At 40.9% G+C, this 15,495-nt stretch overlaps 1 protein-coding gene across 1 annotated transcript in view; it reads left to right on the forward strand.

Annotated features, from left to right (window-relative positions):
• Positions 1-15,495, forward strand: part of SORCS3 (sortilin related VPS10 domain containing receptor 3) — a 261,834-nt gene that overhangs the window by 206,804 nt on the left and 39,535 nt on the right. Inside the window, exons 13-14 of the mRNA XM_015867276.2 lie at positions 39-130; positions 2,827-2,934. Coding sequence (XP_015722762.1) covers positions 39-130; positions 2,827-2,934 — 200 coding nt within the window. The remainder of the gene's footprint in view (positions 1-38; positions 131-2,826; positions 2,935-15,495) is intronic.

The raw sequence follows: 15,495 nt of genomic DNA on the forward strand, positions 1-15,495 counted from the left end.
GGAGAGGAACACTCATGCAGTATTTGCTTTGCTTGCAGATCTTTGAGGAGGAGTATAACGTGTGGTTTCTGGACTGGGGAGGGGCACTAGTGGCCCTGAAACACACATCAATGCCCGTCCGACACTTGTGGTAAGGAAGCTTGTTACTTTGACAAGTTTTTCTGATGGGACTGAGATGATAGTGGTGCTATGATCTCTTGGTCAGTGTCTTCTGGTGCCTACAAAATGAGAAAATGAGATCATTCTTATAAGTGCTCTAATATTTCTTTGCCTTTATTACTTAATACTATGATTATTGTGCTTTATATAGTGTTTCTAAATGTTACTGATCCCTAAAGTATTTCGCAACTGTTTTATCATTAGCAAACTTGCAGCAGTCATAATGTAGGAATAACCATTCTGAGTCAGGACCACTAAACTAGTCAGTCTAGGCCACCAACCCCTTGCCAACAGCCTCCAAAACTGGAATATATACAGGAGAATAGTAGCAGAGCAGGTATCTAATGATGCTCTCAGCAGACTCCAGCTATTTTCTGCTCAGGATCTTTCTGTCTGTGGTTAGTGTGTGTTTTTGTGTGACTAGAAGCATTTGCCTATGATAGGTAATTCGATAATCATGGTCATACTTGAAGTTCCTTCAGGAAAGAGGACATGAAGACCATGTGCAAGCCCTTAAACCAAGTCAAGCAGGAGCCAAGGCAGGAGACTTATGTGTTAGTCAAGGTTAGGAGTCACCAGCAGTAGGTGCTGTAGGCTGTGGCAAGTTGAGCTCTGGAAAAGTGAAAGGTGAGCCACTTTTTGAAAGAGTTCTGAATCATGTGTTAACCATTTATAGCTAAATTCTTCAACCAAAGTGTGAATGGTTTAATTGACTGTCCTTGTGGAGGCTCTTTGGATCTACAAGTGCACTATATATATGGTCAAGTGCTTAGATTTCAGGAAAGATTTGGTCACAGGTTAAATTTGTACAGAAGCTGAGAACCCAGTTCACCTTTGTCTGCCTTGGAAAGTTTCCTTTTAGATATTCTTCCTCTCTACCTAATCTCGTGAAATGCTGTGTGCAGTACTATGAGTGCCTCAACCAATCTATTAAATAAGGAGTGATTTAGAGCTGTTACCAGTAAGCTCCAATAGATTTCTTCCAAAACTGTGCCTTTAAGGGATTTGGAATTTGCCTTATATTACCTCAGTAGGCACCCATTTTATGAACAGGAGCGGAATAAATTAAAGGGTATATGTATATCTATTAGTTCTCAGACTGAGACATTGTACAATAAGTTTCATCCCAGAGAAAAGAGGTGCAGATAATTGAAAAGCTGAGAGAACTTTAGCTAACCTAATGAAGTGTGCTGTTCCCCTGAAATTGAAATACTATTTAGACAGATAAGCATACAGGCAGAACAGCATACAAATGCACAGGTGTAGAGGAAGATACATACATTTAAATAAATAGATTTAGGACAGATAAGCTTTTTGTATGCTACTGTTCTTCCAGCTTTCTGTCTTTGGTGTATAGTCGGCTTCCCTTTCTGGCAGATGTGCGTTGTGAATTGGGTGAAGGTTTTACTAAGTGCTGCTAGAGGCAGTTATTTAGGGAATGATGACAACACTGCAAAAAAGACTTTGCCTTTCTACACTACTTAGCTCAGGTTAGTGTAACTTGATGTTTGCACTGGCCTCCCAGTCCTCAGGTGGTATCTTTGTGTCCCTGATGCTGCCTACTTGGAGTGAATAAGGCTCAGTTTCCAGTAGGACCCTCTAATGCAAATCCACCTACTCAGGTACATTCACACCTACATGCACCCATAAACTTTCCTTGCCTGGAAAATAAGACAAAATTCTCTTTTATACTCACTTTAAAATGGAAAGTGTTTCCTGCTGCTTGGAGAAGATGTTTAGACCATGACTGTCTCTCTGGTAACGTCCTTTTAAGGTAATCTGTCAGTTTTCATAGCTCAGGTACTTTGGAATATTACAGAGAACTCTTAAATGACCCTTCTGGGAGAGATCAAATAATTTCAGAGCCAATAAACCTCTGTGTTTCTCTGTTTGTTCTCCCCTTACCAGTAGAACTTGGGGATAAAATTCTGGGCAGATATTTACAGAAGCAATTGTAGGAAGCCTTGGGCAGAGGGAAACCTCACAGATCTCGGAGTTGCTGTGTGGCAGCTGTAGGAGCTGGATGCTGACTGCCAGGCTAACAGTCAGATACCACAGGGGGTATGCATACCTTCCTCTGGCTGCTTTTTGCACTTTCTGAAACAGGGTGACATGAAGGCTGGCAGCTCTCCTAAGACCAGGAAGACAGGAGCAAAGGGGATAATGGGACAGGACCTGTGAACTGGGACCTTGTTCCCATTAATTAGCCCTGGGTACTGGGCACCTTTCTTGGAACAGGGGTAACTGCAAGTAGGGATAGAGAGATTGTAGCTAATGCATGGCAGTGCTACACACATGGGCTGAAAAATCCTATGGTATTGACAACAATTTTCATGCATTCAGGCAAGGGCTGCTTATGCTCTGAGCCCTGCCCCATGCCAGGTCCTCTTGTAGATCCAGAAACAGGACTCGGAAATGCCTCCTTTATCCTCTGAAGTCTGATGTACAGCTGGATCAAGAAAATCCATACCCTTATTGCCTGTGTTTATAAGTTTTCATTCAGAACACACCAAGAATGTGAATTGGGTGGCTAGGAGATGGCAAAGATTGGTGCCTGTCTATAAATCTAGCTGCTGGGTCTTGCAGACCTCAGCCAATATTCATTTCCAATGGCTGCTCTAGAGTAAGTCTTTTTATGTGTATGAATCTTTTCTGCTTCTATTCCAGGGTGAGTTTTGATGAGGGAAGATCCTGGAGTAAATACAGTTTCACATCAACCCCACTTTTTGTGGATGGATCCCTTGTAGATCCTGGCATAGAGACTCAGATAATGACGTAAGTATAGCAGCTCTTAACTTTCTTAAAATGTGGTGCAAGAAGGAATGTATGGAGATCTTTCAGTGCATGGTGAGCCTCTCTGCTGTGCAGTGTAGTGCACATGTAGTATTGCATGAATGCGTGGTGTTGATTTGTGTTTTATTTTGATGACCACAGACTTGGGTGAAGTGTCCATTTATCTCATGTGGCAAACAGATGATGCACTGAAACTCTTCCCAGTTGGAACAGAGAGGTATGACAAGGAGAGGTGGTCCCTGATCCCAGGCTGTGACTTGTGAGTTCAGATGGGACAGAAGGAAAATCTTCTTCTCATTAGGGTGGCAAGCTATGGTCAGGTTGCTGAGAATTTGCGTTATCAACTCTGGATGTTTTCAGGCCTTGACTTAGATGAAGATGCATCTGCCCTGATATGTAGATAGTGGCAGACTTGGAGTATGGAGTTGAACTACTTACATTCAGCTGTCCCTTCTCATAAAGACTAGTTTGACACTGTTCCTTAGATCTGATGTCCCAGGGACTGTGAATGCTCTTTGGAGGCCAGCAGTGTAGGTGGTTGCACCTAATGTCAGTTCTGTGCTTACTCCAGATGTGCTGCTTCACTGTTGTTTAAGTTTGCTGCTGGATATGAATATTCCTTAGCTTTGTTGCTTACTATTTACGTTGTGGGTTTTATATCTGGTTTTAAATCAAGGTAAAGGCATTCTTACTGTGCAGATGCAAAGCTGAACTTGGAATAGCCTTCCTGAATGGAGTTATAATTTACTATGATCTACCCATGCTTTGGAAAGAGGAGCCTGGGCTGGTACCAAAGGTGCTTGGACCTTCCTCCTCCCAACAGTGCTGTAGCTCTAGATAAGGGTGAAGAGATCCTGGCCCCAAGAGCAGGCAAGGTTCTGAATTTAACAGTGAAGGAAGAGGGGGAACTTTTAAAATTCAAAGGCACCCCAAAGAGTCACCCGACTTCTCTTGCAAAGCTGATCAGAGCACTCAGCTCTGGGATTCCTAACAAATCAAGGACTAGATGTGCTGCCTTTCTTACAGAAATGCTTACTTTACCTGTGTTTTATCTGGGCTGACTGGAACAGATTTCTGAAAAGAATCAGAAAGCAAGCTGGCTACAAGGCTGTACTTAAACTGAGACATGCCTGCAAAGCATATCTGCTGTGTCAAGAAGTGGTGCCTTTGGTTATTCACATCAGACATTGTTGCACATCTGATAATGTGTCATTCCTGCCCCAATTCAGGGATAGGAAATGTAGGACAAATTTCACCTTTTGCTCACTGTGCTTTCTGCACCCTACCCTGCAAAGTGCTCCAGATTTTCAATAGTTGCCACAGGAAAGAGGAGCAGACCTGGTATGTTTTCTTCTAGGCTTCAGTCCATCTGCATACTATACGTGGAAGGAAAGTGTAGGTGTATCTCATTGCTGTTGTCACAGGTAGTGACAGACTGAGAGTAGACTGCTGTGTATGCTTGTCAGCAGTTTCTTGAGAAAGCTTGGTTAAGATAACAGTTGTCTTGGGCATTTCTGCTAGTGAATTGAATTTGTTCCAACTAGATTGCGTGATTTGTGTTGTATGCATCTCTAAGATTTGACATATATCAGCCTTACAAGAACAGAAGTGACTGTGAATGGTTTAACAGTTTATTTACATGGAATCATGGAGTCACTTTAGCTGAAGGTGACTGGGGGAAAACATCTAGTAGCAAAGGTTCGTTTGAGCTGGCTTTTTTTGCCTATCTGTGCCAAGACCAGTGACGTGTCATGGTGCTGTATTTCTAGATAGCTAGAGGATTGGGAAGTTGTAGCTAACTCTAGGCCATCTTCTACTCTGAACTGTCCTAGGGAAGCTGGAGTAAGCAATTATGGTTATAATTTGTGCCCGTAAAGCATAGGAGTGGCACTCTTAAGGGACATGGAGTTTGTTTTCCAAACAGTGCTGGGGCAGCACAATGCAGCATCCATGCTTCTGTTGCTGACAGTTACTGAGTTTATTACTGGCATAAAGGTTGTATCATTTTTGGTAGGGATGCTAGTTTTTTTCTTTCCTCCAAAACCATGCCTCGGCTTCAGCTTTTTCTTCACTGGAGTACCTGTTAACATAGAAGACGATATACCTGTACATCTGCTGCTTCTCAGTGGCAAACACTGCCAAGAACAAAACAGAACAATGCATCAAATACCTGTGAACATCTTTGCAAGGCGGCTTTGAAGCATCTTATTGGGAATATGCATGCCAATCCCTGACTAAAGATAAGAGCCTGTATTCTGTTCAGTCTACATGTTTTTCTCCAAATGCAGTGATAATGTTCAGCCTTCTGTGCTGGCTAATGTGATGGTTTTCCATGACATTCTTCATGCGCTGCAGGTGTCACTTTCCAACTGTGCATGCAGCCAGATCTGAGCTCAAATAAATCTGCCCATCAGCAACTTTGCTGAAATCAATGGAGCTAATCAGTTTTGACTAGCTATGGATTTAGCTCATTTACTTTATAAATCAGTGTAGTTTTATTTTGAAGTGGAAGATGCATTTTATATCTAATGTTATTGTTTCTTGTATGTTCATAGTCTTCTGATGGGGAATGTAGATTATGTGTTATCTTGCTAAATATTGCATTGGCTTCTGACTTCTGAGATCTATGCTGTCATTTTATTATTATGATTAGCCATCATTAAAAACTTTAAAAATAATTCATAAGAATCCATAAAAGTCAGAAAAAGTAATTTCCCATTAAAACTGCCACAAATACTTAAAATAATTCCAGTCTGCAGTGTTCAAGGAATGCACTTTGAAAACAGTCCATTTTTAAAGTTTATCTTAAAGTCACTTCCATTCCATTTGCTTAAGTATTTATCACAGTGATTGCTACTATTGCTACTGGCCATTTTCTATGTCAGAATATTCTACGCAACCTCTTGTGTTTGCAGATGCATGGAATTCGCGTTTGCAGGTAGAGATTACAGTGATTTCAAGAAACTGATGGGTACCGCACTATGGTTTGTGATCAGTGTCCTCTAATTGAGGACAGGATCGTTGTGAACTCTTAAAGTAGAAGCAGAGTGGACATATAGGTGACGACTGTGGTCATATTAGAGTACTGCCAAACTGAATAGGTAGCTTTTAAAGATTTGTCTCTCATCCTGGAATAGGTGAGATTCTCAATTTACAGGTCTTGACTGATTCCTGTGGAAGAAAATTTCTGCCATTCATTTGCATCAAAGTGGTTTACAGTCAACTACTACTGAAAAAAATAAATATATTCTTTGGAGGATGTGCACTAAATAATAATTATAGCCCAGTTGTTATAATAACCTGTCCTATGAAGACAGGCAGAGAAGGCTGTTCAGCCTGGAGAAGAGAAGGCTCTGGGGAGACCTGATAGTGGCCTTTCAGTATCTGAAGAGGGGCTGTAAGAAGAAGGGGACAGACTCTTTAGCAGGGTGATAGGACAAGGGGGAATGGTTTCAAAATAAAGAGGGAAATTTTTGACTGAATATAGTTTTAATGATGAGGACAGTGAGGCACTGGCATAAATTGCCCAGAGGGGGGGTGTGGGGGGGGTTACCCCATCTCTGGAGACACCCAAGGTCAAGCTGGATGGGGCTTAGAGCACCTGATGGAGCTCCAGGTGTCTCTAGAGGGAAATTGGACTAGATGATATTTAAAGGTCCCTTCCAACTCAAAAGAACCTATGATTCTATTATTACCATGTTGAGCCTTTGATTCTATTATTACCATGTTGCATTATTAACAATGTTACCATAATGCTATTTTATTAAAATCAGTATATCAGTAGGATGACTATTATTCCCAACTTTAATTTTGTGGCACATACTGTGAGTGAGCTTTCTGGGTTATAGGAAGCAGTAATAGTTTTATCCAATAATTTTGTGTCACTTCATGGATGTTATGTGAGCAATTGCAGTAATTGTGTTGTAGGACCATCCTAGGCTTTGGGATCCTGTGCTTTGTACTCTGTATATTTGTCCTAAAACAGTCCTGCAGAACTTAGCAGTATGCTAAAATATGTGAATTTGTTTGGTTTAGCTGTGAGGAAAGCAACTGTACAAAGGATCTTTTAGGAAAATAACTGGGATGGATAAGGGCAGTGGGTTTGGTGCATTTTCAGGTGACCCAATGAATGTATCCCTCACTGGTGAACTGTATGTCTTTTCATGATTTTTTTTGTTCTTGTAGGTTGGGTCTAACTTTTCCATGTTGACAAGTCAGAGGTGCAAGATGTTACTTGTCTGAGGTAGTCTACAAATGGAAAGGAATTCAGCTGTATTCCTGTTCTAGTGGGTTGTGATATCAAAAAAGAAACAGTGTTCTCATTTAAATCAAAGAAGAGATTTTTCTGTATCTAGTGAAGTTCTTTATGCTGTTCCAGCTCTTACTATTAATTATAATCTCTACCACTTCATCTACTGAGCTAAGCATCTCTGCAGACCTGCATAAACAGAAATAACCTTTTTACTTCATAGCCTTGCAAAGTTTTGCTATTATTTTAATAGACTCATTATACATGCGTGGGTGAAGACACATATATAGATGGGGTTCATTAATTTTGTCTCTGCTGATCAATATATATTTATGTAGACACACCTATGTATGTGTACATAAATATGTATGGGTTTCTAGGTACATATACTTAATGATCCATATATACCTGTGTATGCAAGATTGAGTATTAACATTTTCATTGGGAGGTTTTGATATAAGCCAGTCCAGTGTAGCTGTTTTTCTTTACTGTTGCTATGTGTACATGTGAAAAAGTTCCCAATTGTAAATGAATAGTTTATGAGCCCTGGCTCTTTCCAACACCTTCTCATTTACCTGGCTATACAGCTTTACCAGAGGGTGAAGTGGGAGCACTTTTTACTGGCAACCCATCACAGGGTGGCAGGAGAGTAGGGCAGAATGACTAAGTTGTAAAACACTGGAAAAGGTGAGATGGAGGCTAGGAGACTTCTGAGATGAGAAAGAGAATATTAAGAGCATGGGAAGTATTGAATGAATCCAGAAGTCCTTCTTGCTCAGTTGCCTGTTCCAACAACAGCAAGCAGAGGACGTTGAAAGTATTTAAAAATAAAAACATTTCCTTGTACACTTTGCCAATAAACAGAGATTTGCAAATAAGAGTCTTTCTTTGCCAGACACAGTATCCTATGTATTTCAAAGACTGTCAGGATTTCTTTTTCTAAGTTTTGAGCATCTTTTTCCCTAAATCCTTTAAAAAGTTTAGCAGTCACATCACAGCTGGGAATTCTATGAGTTAACTCTTATTGTGAAGAGCAGACTGACATGGAATATATCAATGAAGTATGTGTAGGTACTAAGGCAATGTGGTCAGATCTTGATTAGCACTTGGCAGAAGTCCAGCAGATTGAATATGAGGGGGACAACAGCTCCAAGGACCAAGCTCCTACTGAGTTCAAAATTACATAGGAGTCAAGAGTCATTTTTCTGTCACTTTCTGATAAGGTGATTATCATCTTTCCTCTTTAAGCAAGGCAACATTCATTGCCTTCTGCTCAAGTCTTTCTGTCACATTTAAAAGCTGGTATGGAAAAGAAAATTACAAGCTGACACAATGTCCTTGAATGATTCTGCCCCTTGCTTAGGGGTAGGGAGTTGTGGATCTGCCACCTCTGTGTGGTTTTGCTGAGAAAAGTAAGGTGAAAAAAGACATGGTAGAAAATAGTGCCTTTGCTGGGATACAGTTGGAGGAGACAGCTTTATTCTTTCTAGGTAAGCTGTCACCCCACAAAGTTGATTCCCTTCAGAGCTGGCACCCTTGTTTGCCATCTCAGCAGATGAGATAAGAGGTGAGTGGATGGCAGAAGCACTGAGAGACCGCTCTTCATGGATGTAACTGAGGTTTTTTCCTAACATTCTCAAAGAAAAGACACAGGTTGTAGCTCAGTTCCTGTGGCCCTGCAAAGGACAGAGACTCTCCTGCTGTCGGTCAGGTCTGTTAGCTGCACTGTGCTTGAAAAAATGGGTAAGAAGTGATCTGAGAAAATCCAGATTTTTATTTATTTATTTGTTTGTTTGTTTGTTTGTTTATTTATTTTTGTAACCTTTACTGTTGCTACTGGGCTGAACAGAGGATTTGATTAGGAGGGAAGGGAATCTGGCGGGAAGATTTCATGAGTTCTGTAAAAAATCTGACATGTTGTTTCCATTGGGAAGAGATTCCAGAAAGGATCTTGCCTAGGGGCTATTGTGGTTAGGGATGCCCAGCTCTATCCTTCAAAATCTTCTCTGATTTTGCAAAACAGGGCTTGAATATAGAATATCCAGCCTGAGCATACTCTAAGGTCTACCAGAATAGGAGTTTTTAAGAGAAATCAAGGGGAAGATTTCAAGATTTAATTTATCTGTATTGGCTGGGCACCTTAGAGAGGACTGTGATTTTGAAATTATTATTTGCATTGCAGACTTTCATTCTTGTATGTTTTTTCTTTGTGTCTTTTAATGAATATTGCATTAACCATTTGTGGTGCAGCTGGCTTTATTTTTGGCTGTGAATTTTATTGCAGGACTTTGATGTGGCCCTGTGAGTTTGTTGTACTTTCCTCACTCATGGGGCTGCTCAGACTGCAGTGTGAAAACCTGTACATATGTTCTTTAGAATAGGATCCATGAAATTAGAAAGGCTCTGATGAGAACTCTGCACACAGAAATGGGAAATTTAAAATTTGATATTCAAAGAAAAATTGCAGGTGTGGTTATTAAGTTAGGAAAGCAAAATGATTGAGAGGATATTGGCATTTGCTATAGTGAGCTGCACTCCTGGATCAGCTAATCTAATTTCAAAACCATCTGGAAGTGATGAATAGTTGGAACTTAGAGAGAAGATGATCAATCTGCTAATGCCATCAAGCGATTTTACAATGGACAAGAAAACGTGTATTATAGGAATTCTCATTTTATCCTAGTAGATGATCAGTTTATACCCTGAAGAAAGACAGTTGATTACCCATATCATTATCTTCGTTTGCAAGACTTAAAAACATTATTAGTGATCACAGATTAATCAGTGTCGCTTCCTTCTCCCATCTCCCTGCCAAAGGAGTGCTACATTCATTAGCTGTTGAATTGCTGCATGAATTCACCTAAGCAGCTTGCAGAGACACAGTATTGATTATACTGCTGATAGCTGCAGCGTGAGCTGAGGTGTTATGGTGGTACCTGAACTGACAAATCAGCTGAAGAGAGCAACTGTTCAGAGAAATGTTTCTCAGACAGAATCATGTGATTTATAGGGCCTTAGGAGAAGGATGGCTGTGACCTGAGATCAGTTCCCAGCAGCTGCACCATGTACTCAGAAGATTCCTGATAGAAGCCATGATATGCATAGAAGGCTCTTGGGCACGTATTGTTCTGGCAGTCCCTGCTATCAGTACAAGCTGGGGGATGAGAGGATAGAGCACAAGTCTGCCAAGGACTTGGGACATATTGGTGGATGGTAGCTGGACATAAGCCAGCAATGTTTCCTTGCAGCCCAAAAAGTCAACTGTATCCTGGGCTGCACTCAAAGCATCATGGCCAGCAGGGTGAGAGAGGTGATCCCACTGCTCTGCTCTGCGAGGTCTTTGAGACCTTGTTTGGAGTGCTGTGTCCAGATCTGGAGTCCTCCATACAGGAGAGGCGTGGACCTGTTAAAGCATGCCCTGAGGAAGGCCATAAAAACAGTCCAAGGGATGGAACACACTTCTTGTATTTTCAAAAAATGATGGATAGATTATAGCTCTTGTGATGTCCTTCTGCAGGCAGGCGGGATGATCTGTACTAACTACCCATACTAACCCTGGGGTGCACAGTCAGGGATGAGGTGCCATGCACATGCTTTTTCCTGAGATTCTTTCACCTTTCTGTTAGGGCAAGCCATAAAATATTCCAAAATATCCCAGCAGCCTCAGGCGGATTGAGAAACTGTATGGCCTCAACACCTTTCTGCTCAGCCTGACCCCGATCCCATATGGGGCAGAGGGTGGTACAGCTCACAGCTTCTCTGGCAGCTGGACAAGCTCAGCCCTGTCTTGGCTGCAGAGTTCACTCTAACAGATTTTTCACTGTTTGTCTGCAGTGAGTGGTTGAAAACCGCTTTCCAGAGCAGCAGTGCTATACTTTGAGGTATTTCACATCACTCTGGTGGTGCTACAAGCCTGTTACCAAGGAGAGCCTGTCCTCTAATGTTCACTGTACATGGTTTCCCTGTTTAATGATCCCCTTGATTCAAACCTGTGAAACTTCTCCCTCTATAGCTGATCGACCACCTCACACTGTCTCTTGGCTACGTACAGCTCTCATCCTACTTTCAAACTAAAAGAGGAGAGAACTAGATTGGATGTAAGGAAAATATTTTTTACCATAAGGGCGGTGAGGTGCTGGCACAAGTTGTCCATCGAGGTGGTGGATACCCCATCCCCAGAGATACCCAAGGTCGAGCTGGACCACTGATCAGGCTCTGAGCACCTGATGGATCTGTATGTGTTCAGTGCAGGGGAGTTGGACTGGATGCCCTTTAAATGTCCCTTCCAACGCTAATTATTCTGTGATCTCCTCTTCTGAGTCATTCTGTGTCCTGTTCTCTGATAGTCTATGCCAGGAAAAGCTTGTAACCCTGACGCACCACAAGAAGAACCTGCTTTATGTATTTGGGTCTTTTGCGTTCTGAGCATTGTCTTCCACATGTGTTGAGCATCTCTAGTTGGAAATCTGCAGTTTCATAGGATGGCTGATTGAACTGACTGAACATGTTCTGTTATCCAGCTTCTGTTGGGACCACAGACCTATTAGGAAATGCTCAGATCACTGATAGTTGCCTGTATCTTTTCTAGAAGAGGAGGCAGCATCTTCAAGTTTCATAGCTGTCAGAAACTGGTTGCCTTTCATGACTACTTTGAAGAAGAGAGATAACACTATTTTAAAAAAAAACAAAAAACAAAAAAAACCCAAAAAACAGCATTAAAAATTAACATGCTTTTCTATCCCCCTTTCTAAGTGTCTTACACTCCCTTTCATGTTGCTGGGATTTCTTTTGAAGCAATTGTCATGTAAAGTGTATTGGGCACACTGGCAATAATTTTCTTAGAGACCAGATTTCAAAAGGTTTGGTTTGTCATACTGTGAGCTCTTATTTTGATAGCAGTTTGTATTAGAAAATAAAAATTAAAAAAGTTCCCTTCATCTCCTATTGCCTTGCACAGTATTTGTGCAGCTAATGGAGAAATCGAGCCCAAGCAGTAGGCTTGCTTCATAATTATATGTTCTGCAGATTACTTGCTAATAATACTTGGCATTACTTGCTGACTGTGTTGTACCATATCATTTGCAGTAGTTTTCCTCTTGTGCTTTAAAGGAAGTGCCCATCAGGGTGATGAATAATCCCAGAACTGTTTTCCAAAGCTGAGAGAAAAGGGTCTACCATGCAGGATTTTTATGGGGAGGATTTTGTTTTTCTTTGTATTTCTAGAAACTCTTCCCTTGTACCATCCTCTCTTTCCTGACCTAGAATCTGGCGGTGTTTCAGCTTTCCACGAGCATGATTGCATTGTTATGGAATGCTAGTCAGTGAATCTGGCCAACATTTAGAATTTCTCCTCTGCAGAAAATCTCCATGTCGTGGCAATCACTGTCACTTGGATCTGGAAATAGACCATTTCCTTCAAATTTTGTCTATGTGAGCAATTCTGTGAAAATTTTGTTTGACCTTTTCCTTTGGGAAATAGAATACAGACCAAGATTTTATTGAGCATATTTATTTCCAAACTTGTCGTCATGGGAGCCTCTGTCAGATTTTAATATATTCTTAGAAGTTTCTTGGAGCAAATTTTTCTCCTCTGATTAGCAGCAGTAGAATAGGGCCTTATATCTGTAATCCTCTATAGAAGATACACTGATTTGCACCAGCTGAAAATCTAGATCTAAATAGTCAGTATATTTTGATTGGAAGAAAACTAATCTTGATTTTCTAAAAGGTCTGAAATTTTTCTTATTCTGTTTCCCATTCCCAGGCAGAAGTATAGCAACCCTGAATTAACACCCAGTTGCCCTCGGGCTGCTGTTCGTAGTTAACAGGTCAGCCAAAAGCAACTGAATTAAAAGCTCCAAAGTGGCTCTTAAAGACTGTATTTATTGTTTAGGAAAAAAGTGTTTTTTGCTGGCAATTGCATGCCTTTCCAGTGCCATATTTCATCTTTTATGTTTCCTTCATTTCCAGTCTCTTGGTCCCTGCATCATCTTGCCAGTCATGAGACAGTATAACTCTGGCTCCTCTTCCACTGTCCCTAATTGCTGATCTGTGTCTCTCTCAATTAGATTCTACTTCCTTGTCTCAGTCCCTCTCCATTCAATTTCCACATAACTAGTGACCTCCTTTAATGCTAATTCCATCCAAACCTTAATAAAATACAATCAGGAGGTTACACAGCCCATTTGGATTTCTCTAAAGTCATGATTTATGTTTAATTCATGGGGAAATGGCTCATCTCTTAATCCCCATTCATAAAATCTAACCCCTCCAGCATTATTTGCAATTGTTCTGTGGCTGTTTGTGTGTTTTGAGCCCTAGCAGCACAGCCTGCACACAAGAGCTAGTCTTGCTTTCCTACTACTTCCTTGCACATCGATGCTTCAGATCCAGATTTCATAATGGGCTCTCATCTGTGTGCAAAATTGTTAACATATTTTTCTATTGTCTTGAAAACTACAAATTTCAGCTAGTGATTGAGGTGTGTTTATTTACTGAGTCCATATTTGTGTGCAATGAGAAAGCAGACTCACCCTTGTCTATCAGGTAGTGTAATATAAGTATAGCCTGGCTAATGGGGACAGAAATGGAAACCAAATCTAGGCAGTATGGGACTGAGAGGACCTTATGCAGAGACACAGTCACCTCTCAGCTAGAGCTCATATATCTGACTGGATCTTGGCTTTTTATGCTAGTCCACCCTTTGTGGTTGGTTGGTGTTCCCTATACCAAGGCTGACAGTTTATCGAGTTTCCCCTCATTTCCTGCTTGTGAAACCACACTGTTGATGCTTGCTGGAAGGTGAGGGTGGTCTTCTGTGCCTGGCTAGCTCTTAGAAATCCAAGAACAGCAGGGTATGCTTGTGCTTGCTAGTCAACAAAGAATGTGAGCAGCTTCAGTTGTGATGGATTCACCACTCAGTGCTCCTGCAGTTCAGACTGCTTAGATCTGGGTCTCACTGTGGTTTGAGAGAGAGAGCTTCATTCCCTCCAGGGAACTGGAACAATCACATTTCAGTTCCAGGAGGTGGTTCTTCCAGCTTGTGCTTAGTAACATTTCTTGGATTCTCCCATTCCAGTATTGTTCCAGTAATTACCCATTAGAGGCACAGATGTAACTAAAAAGAAATTTTAACTGGAACCAGAGGACAGTCTTGCTTTGTTTTCTCCCTTTCCCATTTCCCACAGTGAAAGCACAATTTCTTGGTCAGCTGAAACATTTACTATTCCAGGTAATTTTACAGTTTTCTTTTGCTTGCTAGGGTGCTTCATTCTCAACCATTTTTTTCTTTTACAATATTAGTTATTTAAAAAGAAGCAACAAGCTTGATTTCAGGTCGTCCTAAATTATTTGTGTTGACACTGCAATCAGCTTTTCCTTCACTATTATTAATTAAAGTGTATATTTGGCTTGCTCTCTATCTAGTCTTCTGTTGATCCTTCTGTCTCTTTGTGTGGGTTATCTACAAATGTGCTATCTACTGAGAGTGTTTTTTGCTTTCATTTTATTTTTAGATATTTGAAATGCTTAAAACATAAGCAGCCTATTCTGCGGAGGCTAATCTTGTTAAAACTTGACTTCAGAGGCTTCCAGGGTACTTTGTGAGAAGCAAAATGAGGTACCTTTTGATCCCTCTCACACTGGTGATATCCAGTGAAGGAAGAACGCTCCAGAAAGTAATATACATTTGATGTTTTGTGTAGTGAAGATGACCTTAGCAATTGCTTCCTCGGTTTGTATCTTCAGTCATCTCACAGATGGGTACAACTGAGAACAGAAGGCACTAGCAGGGAATCCTGACAGTTGTCTCCCATTACATGTGAAGGAATTAGAGCTGACTACTGAAAAGTCCTACCTCTATATCTAGACCAGCCAAACATAGACAGCTTTAATGCATGCCTCACATAATGCCTTACCAATTTACTGTGAAAATGGTAGAAGACAACTTGGTTTAGCCATGAAAAGATATTTTTGTTTCTGTGCTTGGACAGCTCAACTGACACTGCCAGAAGGAACAGATCCAGATGGATACAGGTGACAGTTCTCCTGAGATCGATGCAGAAACTATTAAGTGAGAAGATATATTTCTTATATCTAGGCAGGGACAGGGATGGAGTCTATGGTCTTGAGGTGGGCGAGTTGTTATCTTGTGACCCTCAGATCATCCAATTTTCCCATTGACCTGTCAGGAATGAGCAATATTCAATGACATAAAAAGCTGTCAACGATGCAGGGAATAATAAAGCAGAAGCATTACAGTTCATCAATAGTATACTATATAAATATAAAACCCT

Source organism: Coturnix japonica, chromosome 6 (genome assembly GCF_001577835.2).
Source record: "Coturnix japonica isolate 7356 chromosome 6, Coturnix japonica 2.1, whole genome shotgun sequence".
In the NCBI taxonomy this organism is placed as follows: domain Eukaryota; kingdom Metazoa; phylum Chordata; class Aves; order Galliformes; family Phasianidae; genus Coturnix; species Coturnix japonica.